This window comes from Amborella trichopoda, chromosome 5 (assembly GCF_054954075.1).
Source record: "Amborella trichopoda isolate Santa Cruz 75 chromosome 5, AtrichopodaSantaCruz75HAP2 v2.0, whole genome shotgun sequence".
NCBI classification, from domain to species: Eukaryota; Viridiplantae; Streptophyta; class Magnoliopsida; order Amborellales; family Amborellaceae; genus Amborella; species Amborella trichopoda.
The window spans coordinates 2,293,332-2,312,595 of record NC_142340.1 but is presented as its reverse complement, the minus strand read 5'-3'; the positions used below and the strand labels follow the sequence as shown (position 1 = coordinate 2,312,595).

General features: G+C 36.8%; 1 protein-coding gene across 2 annotated transcripts; it reads right to left on the bottom strand.

The window, feature by feature from the left end:
- Positions 1–1,070: 1,070 nt before the first annotated feature.
- Positions 1,071–16,341, bottom strand: LOC18426723 (protein phosphatase 2C and cyclic nucleotide-binding/kinase domain-containing protein). Of its 2 annotated transcripts, XM_020662641.2 has the most exons (16): positions 16,071–16,288; positions 14,792–15,955; positions 8,656–8,787; positions 8,302–8,526; positions 7,975–8,100; positions 7,783–7,845; positions 7,196–7,284; positions 6,865–7,096; positions 6,151–6,449; positions 5,858–5,945; positions 5,688–5,754; positions 4,919–5,196; positions 4,439–4,504; positions 4,034–4,155; positions 2,676–2,832; positions 1,071–2,120 (listed from the first exon to the last, which is right to left on the bottom strand). In XM_020662641.2, the coding sequence occupies exons 2-16, from the start codon at positions 15,821–15,823 to the stop codon at positions 1,878–1,880; spliced, it is 3,219 nt and encodes a 1,072-aa protein (XP_020518300.1). In that variant the 5' UTR covers positions 15,824–15,955; positions 16,071–16,288; the 3' UTR covers positions 1,071–1,877. The 2 variants fall into 2 exon arrangements, with proteins under 2 accessions (XP_020518300.1, XP_006833428.1); XM_006833365.4 differs by having other exon boundaries at positions 14,792–16,341.
- Between the last annotated feature and the right edge of the window lie 2,923 nt (positions 16,342–19,264).

The window sequence follows — 19,264 nt, the reverse complement described above, 5'->3', positions numbered from 1 at the left end:
ACCTCAAAAATCCATCGGAAAAGGTTATTTTAATGTTGAAAAACCCTCTAATTGATCATCTCAATATTGAGATATATGAATTTGAAAAATAAAAAAAAGATTTCGCATCTCAGAAATAATGCATCTTGCAACACATTATTTAGACCGTCCATTTTCAAAATTTTCATATGTTTATAAATCTACTTGATTTTAACCATTTTTGGATTTTAAAATTTTATAGTAAGATATAAAAATAGATTTTGAGATAATCCTAATAATTGTGTACACCAAAATTACATGTTATGTTAAAATTTAAATTTAAAGGTGCACCGTAATTACATTGTTTAAGGTTGCAACTTTATAGAAACGACACCCAATGTTAAATAGTTGAACTGTTATATGTATTTTAACATTGACACATCTTAACCTTGGGAGTATCCCTTTCTTAAACACAAAAAGGCATCATCCAAAACACCAAACTAAGGACTTAATTGGGAGTGTCACTTTAATACCGTTTGCAATCTCCCTTGTCTGCTGATAACAAAGGGATCATATTGGCACCCAAACAGCCATCTCAAGATGGGTTAGATAGGCATGGGGGAAGAGAATGAGCATGTTTCTCTGTACGCGCATGCACCTGTTTCCGTGCACGCGCATACATGTGTGTGGGTTAGAGAGAGAGAGAGAGTTCTAACGGAACTACCATGCAAACACTAGCTCAGCATTTCAGGATAAAAAACGTAGTAGTAGCATGCAATCATCGACATTCTTAGGCGCTGTTTGGACAGAACATTTACCAACAAATAAGCCCTTTGGAGAGATGAAGCTGGGCATATGGGAGAGATGAAGCTGAAGAAAACAATGAGCTAAAAAAAAAACTCTACTAATCCAAAGGACACCAGCACCAAATAAATTAACATGAATAACCTACAATTCAAGAAATACTCCAATGCATACAAATTCCTTCTAATCAAAATGAAAGGCCAAATAAGTAGAACTAGAAGAGGAAAAGAAAAGCAAAACTGTTCATACATATTTCCAACTACAGATGTACACACCAATTTAGAACATGAAAAGAATGAAACATGTGCTTTAGACAGCAATCTGAACTGTATAATTGAACCAACGCATGACGCGGTCACAGTCAAAATCTACATAATATACACAGACTTTCAAAAGTGCTCCTATAGCATTTCATCTGCACAAATCCAAAGACCAACTTCAAGCTCTTCACGGTCAATGAAGTTGACAATACAGAGGATTTTTCATCAACAATTTAACATACTTCCCATGTAGTGATCTTCATGACCATCAACCAAATTTTCGCTAAAAGCTACCCCTGGCCCTCCGCATCGTATAATTTTCAGGTAAGGGAATTAGTCAATATTTAACAGGATTCAGAGTGAAAAAAACATGCCACTTATATCTATGTAGGTTGAGCACGAACCGGCACATTTATTTGTAGACAACAATCCTGAATTAGATCTGTGTGTACCCAATGAAAATGCCCAAGCTTTGAATGATACCCTTGCATTTGTCATAGGCAAAAACTGAAAGTAGTTGCCGGTCTTTGCATCCAAAAAAATTTGTTGGATATCGATAAAGTTCACTACATGAGGAGTGGTTTACAAATTCCTAACATGAATTCGCAGATTGAAATCAAAATTAGGAGGGGAGGCAGGGAGAGAGAGAGAGAGAGAGAGAGAGAGACCTTCAGACAGGTCGCGGTCAATTGGCTGGAATTCAATAATGGAACTTAAAATATGAGAGCCACCTCCCATATAGAAAAACATGGGAGCCATCTCTTACGTAGTGAAAATTGGACCAGATTTCACCCAAGAAGGCGCATGCTTCTGCTGAAATATTTACAAGCAGGAAACCAATATTTTCTGAAGGTGCTACCAATCTTCAAGCCATTCAGGAGTGTTAAGCTCATCATCTTGAGAGGAAGAAGGTGGAGGCATAGAAGTTTCTTCCACATGATTCTCTAAATGCAGCTTAATTCTAGATAATATATCTTGAGGAACAGGGGAGCCCCCAACCGTAATACCTTTCCATCCAATACCATCAAACCATTTGTGACTCTTAATGGAATCTGCACCGTCACTTCCAAGTCTTGTGCTTGCATCAACATCCAGTAACTGGAAGAAATAAAGTACATAAAAGACAAGAAGAGGAGCCAGATATGCAGAGAACCAACAGATTGCCAGGTTTTGAAGAATCACAGGTTTTAGAAAGAATTTGCATGGTGGCCTTTGGATTTCAAGCAAATTTATACATAAAAATTCAATCCTCAGAAATAAAAATCTTTAAATATGGAAATTCAAGCAATTTTCAAAATCAAATTTCCAAGAACCAACTAGAAAAAATTTAAGTATTTTGAAAGAAAAACAACATCCAAATTTGGTCCGTTATGGAGTAAGACAAAAATTTTGGTTTCCACCAAAAAATGGATACTAAATCTTGGCCAAAAGTTGGTAAAAATTTCAATTCATGTAAATAAAAAGCCCCTTTAGCATTTCTTTAAGCATCAGCAATTCATGGTTAAAATAAGTTATTCGTGAAACAAAAATTTGTGGCAATCTGAACACTTGAAACCTGGCATTTTCATTAGCCGAACTCGCATACAACCAAGTATAGATTGGCAGGAAAAACAACTACAAAAGAAATAACAGAAATCCGAAATCACATAGAACCTTGTGGATGATGTCAACCACCTCAGGGCTGAAGGTTTGGGGAAGAGCGAGCTGCCCTTTAGCAATCTTTGCAAATGTATCCAGCTCACTCTCTCTCCACGAACCAAATGGCATTTCGGCTTGCAGCATGAAATAAATCAAGACACCCAAGGCCCACCTAAATTAAAAACCCATGCCATAAAATTCCATGATAACAATCAGAGAACGCGTTCAAAGGAGCAAAGCAACCAAAGAATGTTTAAGCAGGAATGCACAAAATCATTTAATTGGCATTTCAAGATTGTCAAGGAGACATTTCAAGATTGTCCAGGAGATACTGGTTAGGGAATGTATACCATACATATACAGCGTGTATGGTGCACATACGTCCAGTGTCCGTGCTCAATGTCCCACAGAGGAGATCAACTATAGTCAAAAGTGAGGTCTTTTTGGTATTTCCTGACCGTCAATCTTAACTACTTCCTCGTCTCTAATCCTATTGTTACTAAACTTGAGAGATAACACAATAAATACTATTTAAAATATGAGGGTGCTAGGATTTGAGATACAAAGATGCAACCGTACTATGCCCTGAATAGTTTTTCACATGAGAGATCATAATAGCCAGTGAACTTCAAGTTAAAATAAGCATAAAGACACCTCACTTGATGAATGCAAAGCCCAAAGCAACAAAATGCGATACCTAGCATTGGCAACCCCGATAAATTATAGTAGCCATAACTCGAATGCAACTGTTCAAGTTATAAAGTCCGTAGCTGCCATGCATATTTCCCAGGAGAAATATAAAATATAAAATTAAATCGGTCACATCAGAACAAAAATACAACTAATTTCAATCTCCTCACAGCCTTTCAAAGCACTTAAACTACAAAACATTTAAGGATATTTGCAGCAAGATGAGCATAAGGAAAGTTCCAAGGTGTTTTCAAGTGGGTGTCAGTGGAGTTTCTCTTCAAAATTTAGTAGCTAAGAAATTTCCCAAAATATCATGTCGGCTTCTTCAACAGAAGAGCTCAATGCATTAAAAGGTTTTAAAAGCACAAAGTTGCACAAGTTTCCAATAAAATGACAATCACAATTGCAAAATGATCATTTGCAATTTTACTTCAATCTACAAAGAAACAACTTTTAGCATGCATATTAATTCCCATTAGCTTTCACATATTAGACAATAAGCCAACCAAAAGAGAAGAAAGAGCAAATTTAATAGTATCATAATATACAAATGGTTTCTTCACAAGATGGGAACTTAATAATAAAGCCATAAAAAAGAATTAATAATATAAGAAATAAATTTGGACTTGCACATAATCATAAGTTGCTTTAGATATATTTTGTTAACTGGAATACAAGATTACCAGTCCGCAGGGAAACCATGGCCTTTCCCTTGAACTATTTCTGGAGCCAAAGAATCTGCCATTCCACATATCGTGAAGGTTCTTTCTTTGGATTGTCTTTTCCCAAATCGAAAGTCAACAAACTACAACATGAAAAAATATGCATTAGGAACCGCATGTTGTAACATTGCCCCAACATCCATCAGTATGCCCAAATAATTTTTCTATTAGCATGGACCATTTAATAAGAGCCCTAGATTCCAGAACACCATGAGGGAACAAAAAACACCATATAACAAAGAAACTCCAAATAACAAAAAAAAAAAAAAACTCCATATAACCAGGATAAGTCAACACATTCAAAATAAATAATAAATAAATACAAACAGAGAAAAGACACATAAGTGCACATATTTCGAAACCAACCTGAATATGACCTGTCTGGTCAAGCATTAGGACATCCGGTGAGACCCCCCTGTAAAGGATGCCATTCTGAGATCATAAACACAACGTTAGTCAAATAAAACACTCTAAAGCAAAATCAAGTTTAATCTAGCATCCAAGAAAGGATTAAAATAGATGACAAGGGATACCAAAACAGTGTGTTTAACCCCTGACAAAATAAGAAAAAAAATTAAGTGCTCCAGAAACCTAGAACTTCAATCAGGGCTGCCACTTTTTTTTAGATAACTGCTATCTCTGTGCGGTATTTAAAATACCAAACAAAAAAGGGTGCATTAGCACCAAGTGTTGAATAGATACGGTCAAAAAGTCAATTATGAAAAATTTGACCCATCCAGACACTAATTTGAAATTCCAAGATTCTGGGCTCCTGACTGACTTAAGCAGGTTGCCTAGGCACTGTCTTGTTACTTTCCAAAAAGAAGATAATCTGGGACTGCATACCTTGTGTAGCTGCTCCAAACCAACAACAATGGAAGCAGCGCAAAAACGAGCCGATGGTTCATCAAGGGGTGTATGGAGTATTGAAGAAAGCGAACAAGTTAGGGAAATATTTAGCAACACACCAACATATGCATGATCAGCACATGTGCATAGAACTTGTGGCACACAAGCTGAATGACTCAAGCTTTTCATTAGGTCCTTTTCCTTCAAGACTTGTGCTTCCCTTCCAAGTCGCCTTATTCTCTGCTTTGAAAACCTCTTCAAGCTCAGTAGGTTCTCTGGTTGACAATCGGGAAACAGAACATCAATAATACAAATGGAAAAACTTGAAGAGGTATTACACCAACAAGGGTAAAGTGTACCATATTCAATGGACGATGGGAAAAACCATAATCCATTGGGCCATCTCCATCCAATGAAATGGTGAACCGTGTGTATATATATAGAGAGAGAGAGGGTGTGAGAGAGAGTAGGACATACCATTGGAGTCCTGGCCTGTTCTGGTGGACACTCTCTCAATCACCATCCACCATGGCAATGGATTGTGATCACACAATGAAATATGGTTTTTCAATAGTCAGGATTATAGGGCACTTGAGTTCCCAACAAATTCATTCAATCTATTTTACTGTTTTCAACAGAAAATGTCCACACCGTTATAAGTTCAAAGTTTCTAATCTACTTTTTCGGGAAAGACACTTCCCATGTTATTTTTTCCCTTTAAATTTAATGCATTATTTGTCACAATCACAATATATCTGATAACTACCTGAGCCTTTTCGACGAACAAGTACAATCTCACTACAGTCAGTTGAATATACAACAGATTGGCACTCCTGGACACAAATTGTGCAAGCAGGTAAACGAAGCACATTAATCCGCAACAGAATAAATTGGAAACTAATAAATAGACATACCAAAACAATGAACAGTCCTTACCAAATCAGAAAGCTGAACTTTGGATAGACTTTCAGCATTAACATCAGCACTTTGTACGTTTTCCGTAGCCAAAGAATGATCTTTCAACCTGCTCTCAGAAAAGTAATTCAGTATCAGACAAATGGGGTGTCGCTGAAGTATCTGTATGAAGCTTCAAACTCTGATAATAGAAACCCTGTTAAACTGGTGTGACAGACAACATTGAAAACTTCAAACTAGGACAAAAAAGTATATGTGTATGAGTGTGAGCGGGCATATGTGTGGGTGTGCATGAAGCTAAAAAGTTCACATACTTGCCGCTATCCTGAAAAAGCTTTGGGAGAACGCCCACTGACGAATGGAATTTCTCCTTAGTAATCATTGCACAGACCACATTACCAATGGCAACGGCACTTAAGGAGTCAACATGTTCACCAAGAAGTGCCCACTCCCCAAAATAACTCCCCTCTTTCTTCACTATTGAGCATTCGTGATCACTCTGATTTTGTTCGTGATGAAGACTGTAGACATGGGGATTTGTCATAAGGTTTGCATCATAAGTCAACCTCACCTGCCCCTCTTTAATGAAGTACAATGCAGAGAGACCCACACTCTGCAAAAAGGCAGATTCCAAGTCCAGTAGATAAACCACACAAAATCATATGGATAAACTAAGAGCAAGAAACAACCAGAGGAACAAGCATGATAACAGAAAAAAGAAATCTATACTAAACATACAATCAGTAACCAAAATTCCAAACAAGTGAAATAATAGCATTTTTCCATTGGGAAGATATAGAATAATCGAATGAATTCCAGAAAAAACCAGTCCACTGGGTCATCAGCATCTATTGAAATGATAGATAGCGATGAACAAAGAGTAGAAACCACCATAGGGGCCATGTCATGAGCTTGTGGGTCTTACTTTCCCTCATCACCTGTTTTGTCCACAGTCCATTGGATTATAGCCTACTTTCCCATTTCTAATTTCTCAAGAAAAGAAAAGCTTATGCACAACAGTCTCATACCCTATCAACTATGGCCTGTCCATCCGAGAAAGAAACTTCCGAAAGCGCGTCTCCAATGTTGCTCAACTGCAAGACCGAGAGCCTTGAAAACATATCTACTGACCTTAACAACTTTAATGAAGATAATTTTGAAAACTCAGACACAAGGATTCCACGAAAATCTTCTCTCTTCAGAGCCCAGAGAGTCCCAGCTGTCACTGCACGAACAGATGCCTGAAGTGGTTTGTTATACCTGCTTCCCAGAAAAACCCAGAGAAATCTACATTAAGAATTGGAAGACATAATCCAATATAGAATGTAGCATAAAAAATGTAGATCGAAACCATCTCACATCAGTGCTAATTCTCCGAAGCATGACAACTTTTCAGACGTATACCGATGCAAAACCCTACCCATATCTTTCTCTTCTGCTTTGTCATCCTGTCAGTTATATAAATCGAATATCATTATTTCCGATAATTTTATATGAATCTATAGAAAAGATAATTTCTGACAGGATGCATGCCCGGCTTTAAAGAAAATAAGAAAGTGGTTTAGTTCAAGAGTCGAAAACCGCGGTCACCAAAAAACACATAAAATCAGGCCCTGAAAAATAGCAGAATCATCCCTACAAAGCAGTTTTCTCAAACACCCTACAGATTGAAGAGGCTGAAAACAAACATACAAGGAAAGTATATTATAATCAAACTCTGCAAAACCATAATATATCCGGTCATGACCATCTAATCAATTGATGGTGGTGGAGAGAGAGTGAGATGCACAATTGGGTCATGTCTTGTTCTGGCAGGTTCCATTCTCTCCACAACAGCCATTTGATTTGCAGTCATGATCCCAATTGACTTGGCTTCAGTAGTCCATTAGAATAAAGTGTACTTAAATAAATAACATGGAAGTAAGAGTAAAGAAATGGATGCCAACCTGAGAAGCTAGGACCTCAAATTCCCCACTACCAACAACATAAAAGCAATCACCCTCTCCCCCCTGCAGTAGTCAGAATTTACAAAAAGCAATCTTATAAAGAAATTATAGCCTGTATCCATACATTCAAGGAGTAACTATTGTGCTCAATATCCTGATATTAATGGACATTAAAATCACAAAAAGAATAACCTGTTCCACAACCACTTCTCCTGGTTGGACGTCAATTTTTTGCATGCATTCCAACAAAACATGACGTTGAGAATCATTCAGTTTTCTGAATAGAAAATGGTCATGCAATGCCCTCTCGATGTGGGCCTGACAAATTTCATGCAACTGTGTGAATAAGCAACCATCCAGCAAATGATGTACAACTTGTCTAAGTTCCCATGAAGCAAAAATGTAGCAACTAACACTTCAGAATTAAAATTGTTTATATTAACACATAACAGTGTTAATTGACAAATATATCTCAATATGTATAAGCAGGGGAGATAGAAGAAATAGGGAGAGAATTACTTCTTCTTCCCAGGTCTTCCTATGTGAAAAAGTAGGCGGGTTCCAAACATGTCCATTCTCCAAAGAAGACTCAATGGCTCTGAGGCGTGCCCTTGATACATCATGCCTTGCTCGATTATTCCTAGAATTCCAACCTAAAGATGGTGATTCAGACCCAGGATTGACCTCTATAATTTGTTCCATAGCGTTTAAGCCAGTATTGGGGGATTCTTGAACTGAAATCACCTGACAAAAGACCACAAAAAGGTCACTTAACAAGTCTAAAAAAGACCACAAGTTAGTTTTGTTGAATTGAACACATTGAGAGCAAGCATCCACAAGAAAAAGGAAAGTAACAAAAGAAGAAAGCCATACATCATTTAGCCCATTAATATGGACAACAATAATGGTGATGTCATCGGTGCGGGTTTCATACTGTAACCATAACCGATACGATTCAGCCACAATAGCGGCACAAGCATCTCGGGGATCCTTAAATTTGGCTACCTGAAAATTGATTGAAAGCAGCATGCAAAGACAGTAAATGGGGTCAGCACAAAGGACATGAAAATGGAAGAAAGACTGCAAAATAAAATAAAATATAATAATAATATAATAATCTTGATGATGATGATAATAATAATAATAATAATGAATAATAAAGGATATTTAAAGAAAAAATTTATTTTCGTAGTTTGATAATAGTCCCCTAAATTTCATATTTTATACTCAAGTCCCACTTTTTGAAAGCATATAATGCATTGTAATATTAGTTTTTGTTCAATACGTCATATTAGGCTTATATTTGGGGTACCCATACTTCTCACCATCACACACCTACAAAAAATATAAATAAAATTAATTTGATAATAAAAAATATCAATATACGATTCAGGGCTATTTTAGTAACTTATTTCTTTCCACTGACTTTTTTGTATTTTTTACAAGTGCATGATGAAGAGATGAGAAGTATGCACATGCCAAATTTGAGTTTAATCCGATGTATAGAAAAATAAAGAAAATCATTCATGCTCTCATAAGTGGGACTTGATTGTTAAATATGAAATATGGGGGACATTTTTAAATTCCAAATAATAAATTGGTGTTTCTGTAATTTTTCTTAATAGTAATAATTGGGAGAAAACAGAGAAAAATTAGAGAAATCAAACTCAAATTGAACTACATAGGCAATATTTATCCAAAAAACAGATACAATGGAGGAAAAGGAATGAAATCTTATATTAGTATGCAATAACATGTATATATTTTACTAATTCAAACAAGATACACTGATGCAGAAACACGTATGCATGAATCCATATTTATGGGCAAGCTCACAAAAACGAACCGAAAATCAGCAACAAAAACAATTTTTAACCTCTCCATAGATTAGGGGAAAGCTTAGACAAATATCAAGTTCAGACACTCCTTTCTTTTCTACAGTAAAAAGATATCTATTTATAAATTGCAAGATCCTTATTGCTCAACTGCAATAAACCAGTTAGAAAACTGTCATATGTCATATGAGCTCACTACGAAATTCTAAAAGAGGTCTAACAGTAACAAAATAAGATGCCACATGAGTTCAACGAACCCATTCGTTGATCAAATACTCTTTCTGCCAGATACCAACACTAAGCACTAGCACTCAGCAAGAAGGTCTCTAAAACATGGGATTTCGATTAATAATAGTTCCTCAATCAAGGAAAGATCCTTATTGAGCAAATGGGGACTATTGCTACATGTGCAAGATCTCTCTCAGTAGGATAAGCCCAAAAATAGAAAAGGAGAAATCAGCATGATCATAAAGAGCAGCTCACAATATTTAACCAAATAAGAAGCAAGTATAGAAGAGAACTGAAGTTATGCTGTCTAATGAGAATGAAAGATTTTTATCAAAAGAGGAATAAGAAGCATGCAGAAAGCAACTTCGATGCATAGTTTTGCATTACTTTATGTATAGAAAGCTTAACTCAAAACTATCACACAAAAATTAAAAAAAAAAAAAAAAAAGGAATCTCAACTGGGACTGTAGCTCAACATAAAGTCCAGGGCAAAAGGGTTCGACAAATTAATGCAGAACGACCTTAACAACCTTAAGATATGTAGGACAAACTAGGGCCAAGATGTATGAATGCAGTAGTTCAAGACCTTGTTAGTGGACTAAGGGTATTTTGGAGTCTCTTTCTAGCCCATTGGGTTAGTAAGGCAAACATACTTTTACAGGTAAGTAGTTAGCAACTTACCAAACAACATTGAAGGAGAATTAGGAGAATTTTATGGAGATTCTAATGATGTCCCAGCCATATGAGACATTGTGTTGTCCTTGTTCATAAAAATGCGTATTTCCGCAAATGACAACCTTGCCCATTCCAAGATATCTCATATCGTTGGGAATATGGGATTTGGTTGCCACTCAAATAGTACTCAATTTGTATTGTATTTATTTCACATATCATCTTCAAATGCAGTAAAAACGAGTACCTTGTCAGGAAAAAAATAATGGATTGATGGGGTGAGCTCATTCTTTAGTAAAATGCATTTCCAGCACAATTTCAATCACAATTCTCATTCATACTATCATTACCATAAGAAGAAAATTGCAAGTGGGAATTTTATTGCTCTACTTAATGATGGAGGAGATACAGGTAACAATGTTCGAAGAAAATGCTGTTGATGGACAAATTTAGGCATGCCAGACTCATCATGAAATGGAGAAGTGCTTTCACATTCTTCGGACCAGCCAAAGGTAGCAGCAAGTGTTACCAACAAACCATATATCTGGTGGCGATCATAGGCACATAGCATTTTTTAGGACTCCCACATGAGTAGGTTCACAAATTTCATAGCAATGCAAGGCTCACTTGAAGTGGCTGCATGAAGGTTCTAATGATCATGGAGAGGTTTGTAAATTGAAGTTTGAAGTGTTAGACATAAACATCTGGTTAGGACGACGATATTGCCGCAATGCAAAGAATCTTAATATATAAGATTCACCAATAGCAAGTTTGGATGCCCTTCCAAAGTTGTTTGGCCATTCCAAAAGCTTTTTCTGCCTGCCCTCCCCCCCCCCCCAATCCCCCAATCAAAACAAAAAACGAAGAAAATAGTCAAAAGCTCCATTCTTCCATACAACTTTCTCTCACTAAAACCTAAACAACTCAAAATATCCCAGAAAAACTCCCACCCGAAACACCAAAATCAACAGAACAATAAAACCCAAAGAAACCTGCTTGAAAGTAAAGACCATTACGCCTAAAATGTCCATTTAATCAAATCTTGGTTTTATGGATTTCCTCTCCGTGAGACAAGAGAAAGAAACACAGGAATGGAAGATTGGAGCTGCCAAAGAACCAAACAGGGAACAATCTCAAAGAGTTGCAAGGTAGAGAGAAAAACTACCCTAGAAATTGAGGATTTCAGAGGATGGCCTAAGAAGGAAGCAGAAGAGGGAGAGAGAAGGGCTTGGCTTTTGAGATGGTTTTAGAGAAAGAAAGGCCGCAATCTTTGCAGAACCTGCAACCGGAGCTTCTTCATTGCAAATTGAGCTCTAAAAATGGGGCATATTAAACCCCTAGCATGTTGCTCTGACCTGCACAAGAAAATGAGAAAGAGTCCAAATTCCTTGTTCCATGGTGAGAATAGATTCTAGAACCCTCCAAACGTTAGTGTACTGAGAGACAACAACCCCATCAATTTCAGCCCTTTCTCTTGGAGAGAGGAGAAGAGAGAGAGAGAAGGGCTTGGCTTTTGAGATGGTTTTAGAGAAAGAAAGGCCACAATCATTGCAGAACCTGCAACCTGAGCTTCTTCATTGCAAATTGAGCTCTAAAAATGGGGCATATTAAACCCCTAGCATGTTGCTCTGACCTGCACAAGAAAATGAGAAAGAGTCCAAATTCCTTGTTCCATGGTGAGAATAGATTCTAGAACCCTCCAAACGTTAGTGTACTGAGAGACAACAACCCCATCAATTTCAGCCCTTTCTCTTGGAGAGAGGAGAAGAGAGAGAGAGAAGGGCTTGGCTTTTGAGATGGTTTTTTGAGATGGTTTTAGAGAAAGAAAGGCCACAATCATTGCAGAACCTGCAACCTGAGCTTCTTCATTGCAAATTGAGCTCTAAAAATGGGGCATATTAGACCCCTAGCATGTTGCTCTGACCTGCACAAGAAAATGAGAAAGAGCCCAAATTCCTTGTTCCATGGTGAGAATAGATTCTAGAACCCTCCAAACGTTAGTGTACTGAGAGACAACAACCCCATCAATTTCAGCCCTTTCTCTTGGAGAGAGGAGGACACAAAGGGGGTCAAATTTTTCATAGACAAACAAAGCCCTGGTTTGGAGGTAGAAGAACCCTGGGCCTATTTTACAAATAAAAGAAACTCAAAAGTTGAAAGAGGCTTTTAATATTCTTAGAGATAAATGTTGGAGCACTGGAGAGAGGGAGCTCCATTGTTGGGTTTTAGGCAGAGATGTTTGCTTGTTGTAGGTAGAGAGGTGTGCTTATTGTAGGAGAAGAGAGAGAGAGAGAGAGAGAGGTTTAACATGCTCAGAGTTGCAGGGGCATAGGAAACGTGCTGGTGGGGGTGTTGGGAGAGGAAGGGCTAGGAGAGAGATAGTTTCCAATAAGTTGAAGCCCAAAGAACACGGTGAGCAAAAACACTTTGAGTTCGACTAGAATTCTTTTAGATGCCAATTTCTCCATAAAATTGACAGCTTTTTAAATTTTCATAAAAAAAACCTCACGACATCCAAACATGTATAGGCCCTTCAGAAAATTTAATTCAATCATCCTCCAAAAAAACCAGCATATTTTGGGTACATTCAAACTGTACCTAAGACATAAAAGTAGGTGGTTACCACTAGTTGTTTGATGCATTGTGAGTTTGTGAAATTCGCACAAAAGATCACACTATGCCCTTTAAGGTTCATAGCAACAACTAAATGCATTAAATCCACAATGTGAAATAGGAATCAGGAAGCAATACGATGTCAAATTAAAGAATCATTGCAAGGCTATGTATGTACTTCTTGAAAACCACACTAGTAAGGTAATTTTGTAAGAGAGGACAGCGTTCCGGTGTTTAAAACATTAATATCAGTTAAAACATCACACCAAGAATCCCCACTCAACCTCGTGCGAAACCCTCCAGCTGCCAATTCATTGAATGCCTAACTTATTTTCATGCCAGACTTCAATCCAAAGCCTCATGTCATCTATCCTACCCCAAAATTGCCATTCACTTTTTATTTTGAATTCCTGATGATACTCAGGATAGTCCATCCAGACAAGGAACAGAATCCCAAGTCAGCTTGCTCTTTTATAGCATTGCCCATCCAACTTTCTTGTGAAGAACTTCATTGAAACTAAGCTCAACACTTAAATGGCCCATGTCAAGAAAGAATGAAATGGGGCGTTAATAAGACTCCATGTGAACATCTAAAGAATATATACTGATGTTGAGACCGGAATCTATAAATAGCCCCACCTTCCTTTCGACACAAACATGTGTACACAATGCAATAACTGCTACGTCCCTAATGATAGCTTCAAATAAACATACAACACATTGTTGTTAGCAAACACTTTAATCTTAGATGTAATTCATGGAGACGGCTAGCAATAACACTAGTAAATTGCAAGGTTTGAGCATCCATTTTGCATCAACGCATAGAGTGTGGATTGATATTACTTACTCAAATTTCTCCCAAGTGCAATGATTTTGTCAAAAGAAATCAGCCATAAAGGCCCTTATATAAATTAAACCACTAAAAAAAAATTCAGTTTATCAAGTAGGCAAACCTATTGAAATCAAATGACTCAAACATATTATATAGCTAAACCATCACAATCGGGCAAGTCACCCATGACTCAAACAAGCATGAAAAAACTTATTAAATGATATGTTGACAGCATCACCCAAACTCAAATGAATCACCACACCGACCAAACATGTAAGTGAACTGTACTACAGATTGGTCGCAAGCATTTTTTCAAGGAATGTATTTGGGATGCAAAGCACATATAATGATATTCATAGCTCTTGGTACAATAGGCTTTGTGCACATCAATCAACAATCAGAAACTATCGTGTTCATAAATCCCAAGCTTCTATTTATTATCATATGGAATCCTCCAAAAGTTCCTTTTGACGGTCCTTCAACCCTTCAAACGTTATCCACTAGTTGAGAAAGGTAACCACTACTTGGTGCTTAATGGGGTTACCCCCACATTAAAAATGTCGTGTTGAGTAAACAAGAAACATCATACATCAAAATGACACAATTCCAAACTTAAAACACAAATGCTCCTAATAAACACTATTTTGGCAGTTCCTTGAATATAAAAAAAGCATCCCTCTCGTAAAAATAAACTTCAACTCACCTACCAACGGAACGCATTGTCTATGAGAAATATCAACCATTAAATATGCAAAATCCAACATTTACCAAGAAAATAAAGACTAGAAAAAAGAGAGAGATATTAGTGAGACAGGGGTTTTGCACTCACCATGTCAACCACAGTCTGGCTGGATAGAAATTCAAAGACCCCATCACTTGCAATCACAAAGAACGGGTGGTCAGGTGTGAGCTCCAAAACTGCAATCTCTGGCGTTGCAACAACCCCGATGCTCTCAGCTATAGAATCCCCTATACTCCTGGAAAAAGCAGTACCAGGATACATCCCATTCTGAACCCATAGCCTCGGAGGATCCCCATCATCGCTTTCCTCAGTGCCCCAACACTGTATATTAGGGTTCTTGAGACCTTCAATTTGGTCCAATGTGAGAACCCTAGCCCCACAATTTCTCACTCTTTCAAACTCATCTACCCTAAATGGTGTTTGATCAATCGAAAGGTCTACTGCCACTAAATCCTTCCCTCTTTTAACAGCAATAACTGCCCTAGAATCACCTGTATTTGCAACATAAAGCTTGCTTCCCCTAACTAAAACAGTGATTGCAGTGGTTCCACTCATGCTATCATCCAAACTGTCAGAATGTAACTGTAAATTTGTGTTCAAGAAAGTAACATGGCAAGCTCTAATGGGTTCAGTCCTGAACCAACTATCTCCAAGCAAATTTTCGCATAATTTTCTCTTAACAAATTGCGAACACTCCGCCCCAAATTCCCCATGGCCATCAAAAACACCGAAAAAATGGTCATTTGGGTTTGTACCAAATGGGGCGTGTATGCAAAAGCTATCCTGATTGGCCTTATCTAGGGCTTCAGGATAAAATCCTCTCTGTGACAAATATGAGTACTTCAATTCAAAACCACCGTCAGGGACCTTAACAGTTCGGGAACCATCAGCGGGTAGAAACTGTGAAGAAACCCTGGAAAGTCTATTAATGCCAATATCTGATTCCCTATTCATGCTCAACTGGTTCAATTGATTAGCTTGTTCTCCTTCTACACTCGAAGAACTAGGAGATAAAAAAGTAACCCCAATTGCTCTATCAACCCCATAGTCTTTGGAATTGTAAACACTAGGAGAAGAGGGTTCTTGCCCTATACAACTCTTTGAATATACACACCCCATTAAACCCAAAAAACCACAAAACAATCTATAACAGCTTCAAATCTGAAATATTTCCTCAATAACCCTAAAATTACAAGCTTTTCTTCATATCCAACTCATTCATGAGGGAAGTAGAAGCTTCAACTGACAATTCTAGCATTTTTCAGTGCAATCATCAGTTACAGAGTACAATAATAAACTGGAAACTGCGATCTACTCCTTCAAGAAAAAATTTAGATAGAGAAAAACTACAAAGACACTACAGTACCTTGCATTCAGAGAGCCGTTACAGAAACCAGCTTTAACTTAGAGAGAGAAAATATGAGATGAAATAAAGCAAATGATGGTCTTTCAATTCCCTTCTACCACAAATTGTAGAAAAAAATGGAGAAATAAAGAGGAATTTGATGAGAGAGAAAGAACCAGTGAGGCATATGTAGAGAGAGAGAGAGGGGGAGTAACCGGCTTTTAAGCGAGTTTTTGCAAGAATCGGCGATGGATTGTTCGGTTATTACGGGGTTTCAAATTTTGGCGTCTTCGCTGACTGAAACACCACTGATGTTTTCATGAAATATCAGAACAAACCTTTAACCTCAGTGAACAGACAAAAACACCCCTGAAATTCCATGTAAATATCAGACCTATCCTTCACAATAACTCAGTGATTTTTCTCATCATCATAATTATGGACATTTAAGTTGTCTAATTAAGCTAGAAATTTGAGGGAATGATTTAATACTTAGAACCCATAAGTAAAGACACATTTCATTAACTGGGAATGAAAAATCATAATCAGGCTTCGAGTCAAGAGGGGCTTGATTCCGATTCCTTTGTCCGATGCAAGCAAACCCTGACTAAGATCGAGCAATATTTAGCAAGGGAGTTTTCAAAACATAAAAAATGGGATGACTAAGACGATCTTGGGGTTTCTAGGCCTGAAGTTTGTCTGCCTCCCGATTTGGTCCAATTTGGGCAATTCCAAAGTCGGACCGATGATTTTGAGTTCCTTGACACCAAAATGAGGATAGTATCTTGAATTTATAGGCAATTAGATCTTGATTGGTCTAAGAAAGGTGAAGACTTTAAAGTTTTCCTTAACCCATCCCATGCTTAGGTAAAGGAGTTGGATTGTGTTAAGTAGGCAACCAACATAAAATTTTGTCAAAATTCATCATAATTCTTAAAACTAAGTTCCAGTGAAAGGTTAAAAATGACAAGGAATAGTCCCAAAAAAATATGGTTAGAAGTAACGAAAAAAAATATGAAGACTTTTGGCCGAGGACATGACATTTGATAGAACAGAATGAGGGATCAGGATTTATATAACCGACCTCAATTAGTTGGAAAAAAGCTTTATCGATGATGATGACGCAGTTAGATCCTGACTCTAAAATTCGAGTCTATACAATTTGAGGACACCATTGATTTCATGCCACTATAAAATGCCTATGATTATTATCTTCAATTGTTTAGAGAGAAGAGAAGGGTGAGGCATGTTTTCATAAGTAAGGTAAACTTAAGTGTTGTTGAGAGATGGTTTTGCTTTCATTGTTAGAGAAGAGCGTATCTTACAATGTCATCAGAAGGGCATCTCACATGTTTCCTAGTGTGAGAAGAGCGTGTCTTCTCGAAATCACATCAAACAAAATTGCATCTCAAATGTGGGAGAAGGGGTGGAAGAGAGAGACCGAGGAAGAATGAGACTAATGATATATTTTTAGAAAAAGTTTACATATCTTAAATTGTAAAATTAAGTTGTACTTTAGAAATCCGTCGTGATAGGCTATTTTGACATTGGAAAACCATCTATCTGATCACGTCGATATCGAGATATATAGATATAAATAAATTTTTTAAAATAGTGCAACCGGCAACCTATTATCTGGATCATCCATGAAGATTTTCATGTGTATTGATCCGCTTGATTTGATCTATTTTCAGAATCAGAAATTTTTTTAGTAGAGATGAAAATGGATTCTTAAGAATTCCTTACAATAAAATTACTTCTTGCAACAAAGTCTTAGCGTTTAAAATTGCAATATTGAGCCAAATCATACCCTATATTTTCTGCTCTGGGTGAGGAGAGAGAAGGATATCATTTTTTGCTGTTGGTGATGAAGAGAGAGAAATGATATTTTTTTCACCTCGTTGAAGAGAGAGGAATGTCTCTCTTTGTCCTTGGTGAGAAGAGAGAGAAAGTCGTGAGTCCTTAGTGAGAAGAGAGAGAAAGTCGAGACACAGGGAGAGGAATGTCTCTCTTTGTCCTTGGTGAGAAGAGAGAGAGAGTCGTGAGAGAGAGAGAGAGGAATGCTATTTTTGCCCTTGGTGAGAAGAGAGAGAAAAAAGAGAGAGAGTCAAAATTTAGCCTTGGTGAGAGTTAGAGAGAGAAAATCGCCGACTCTTTGCGACCAGTCTTCGCGAATGCATGTTGAGCGCATGCAACGCAAGTGAACATGCAGTTTACGTGTGACGTTAACAGAGAGACGTACGCACGTGTGAGTCCGGCTGTAATGTTTTTGGCCGTTTTTGATGCCAAATTAAGGCTGCTTTCCATAATCATTTGGTTAAAAAGTAAGTGTCATTTTTGGTTGGAGAAATAAAAACCGTAAAAACATGTTTAGAAAACTACTTTGACTCTTTGCGAGTCCTTTTCTACAACAACGACGTTCCCTTTGACTCGAAACACACATATATACTCTCCATCCCTATCCCTATTTCATTTTAGAAATGACACGGTTTCTATCCGACCCGCCCGCATATTTTAAAAATACAGGAACGCCAATAAATATATTTTTTAAATATAATTTCATGTTAAGAGGATATATAATAATGGAGATCATGAATATGAAAAAGAAAAAAAAACAAATTGAAAATTAAAAATAATAAGTATATTAAGAAAACATTTGGACTATTTGTTTTATTTTATTTTTTTTGAAATAAAACCGTTTGTTACCCTTATTTGTTTAGAAATGGAGAAAACCTGTGTGTAAAAATAAAAATTCAGATTCCTTGACCAAAAAGACACAACACTATCCTTATATCTCTATCTTATATTAGAATCGGAGAAAATCTGTGTGTGAAAACTCGAACTTGTCACCCTGGAAGGTCCGGGTATTATGAGACGGTTGGTCTGATTTAGAGATCTAAAAAAAAAATTAAATAAAGTATAAATAATTTAAAAGAAAAAGGAAATTTATTTATATTTTTTATGTTTTCTATCATTTTAGAAAATATTGGACTAGGATAGTGTTTTGGTAATGAATATTTACTTTTACATTTTATCTTCCTTTTGGATTATTTCTAAAATATCCAACGTCACAAATTGATTTTTTCAAAGTTTTTTTCTACCCTATTTTTTTAACTTCATTTAGATGTGTTTTCTTTAATTTTACTTTAGACATATTTTTTTTATGTTTTTTATCATTTTAGCAAAGATTGGACAATGTTTTGGTAATTAATATT

Excerpts from the sequence above, each read along its gene's own strand:
- LOC18426723 (XM_006833365.4), bottom strand. The coding sequence starts at position 15,823 with ATGGGGTGTGTATATTCAAAGAGTTGTATAGGGCAAGAACCCTCTTCT. Across the intron at positions 6,450-6,864 it reads GACAGGCCATAGTTGATAGG|AGTGTGGGTCTCTCTGCATT; the intron begins GTATGAGACTGT and ends GCCTTTTTGCAG. Across the intron at positions 5,755-5,857 it reads AAGTTCAGCTTTCTGATTTG|GAGTGCCAATCTGTTGTATA; the intron begins GTAAGGACTGTT and ends ATTTGTGTCCAG.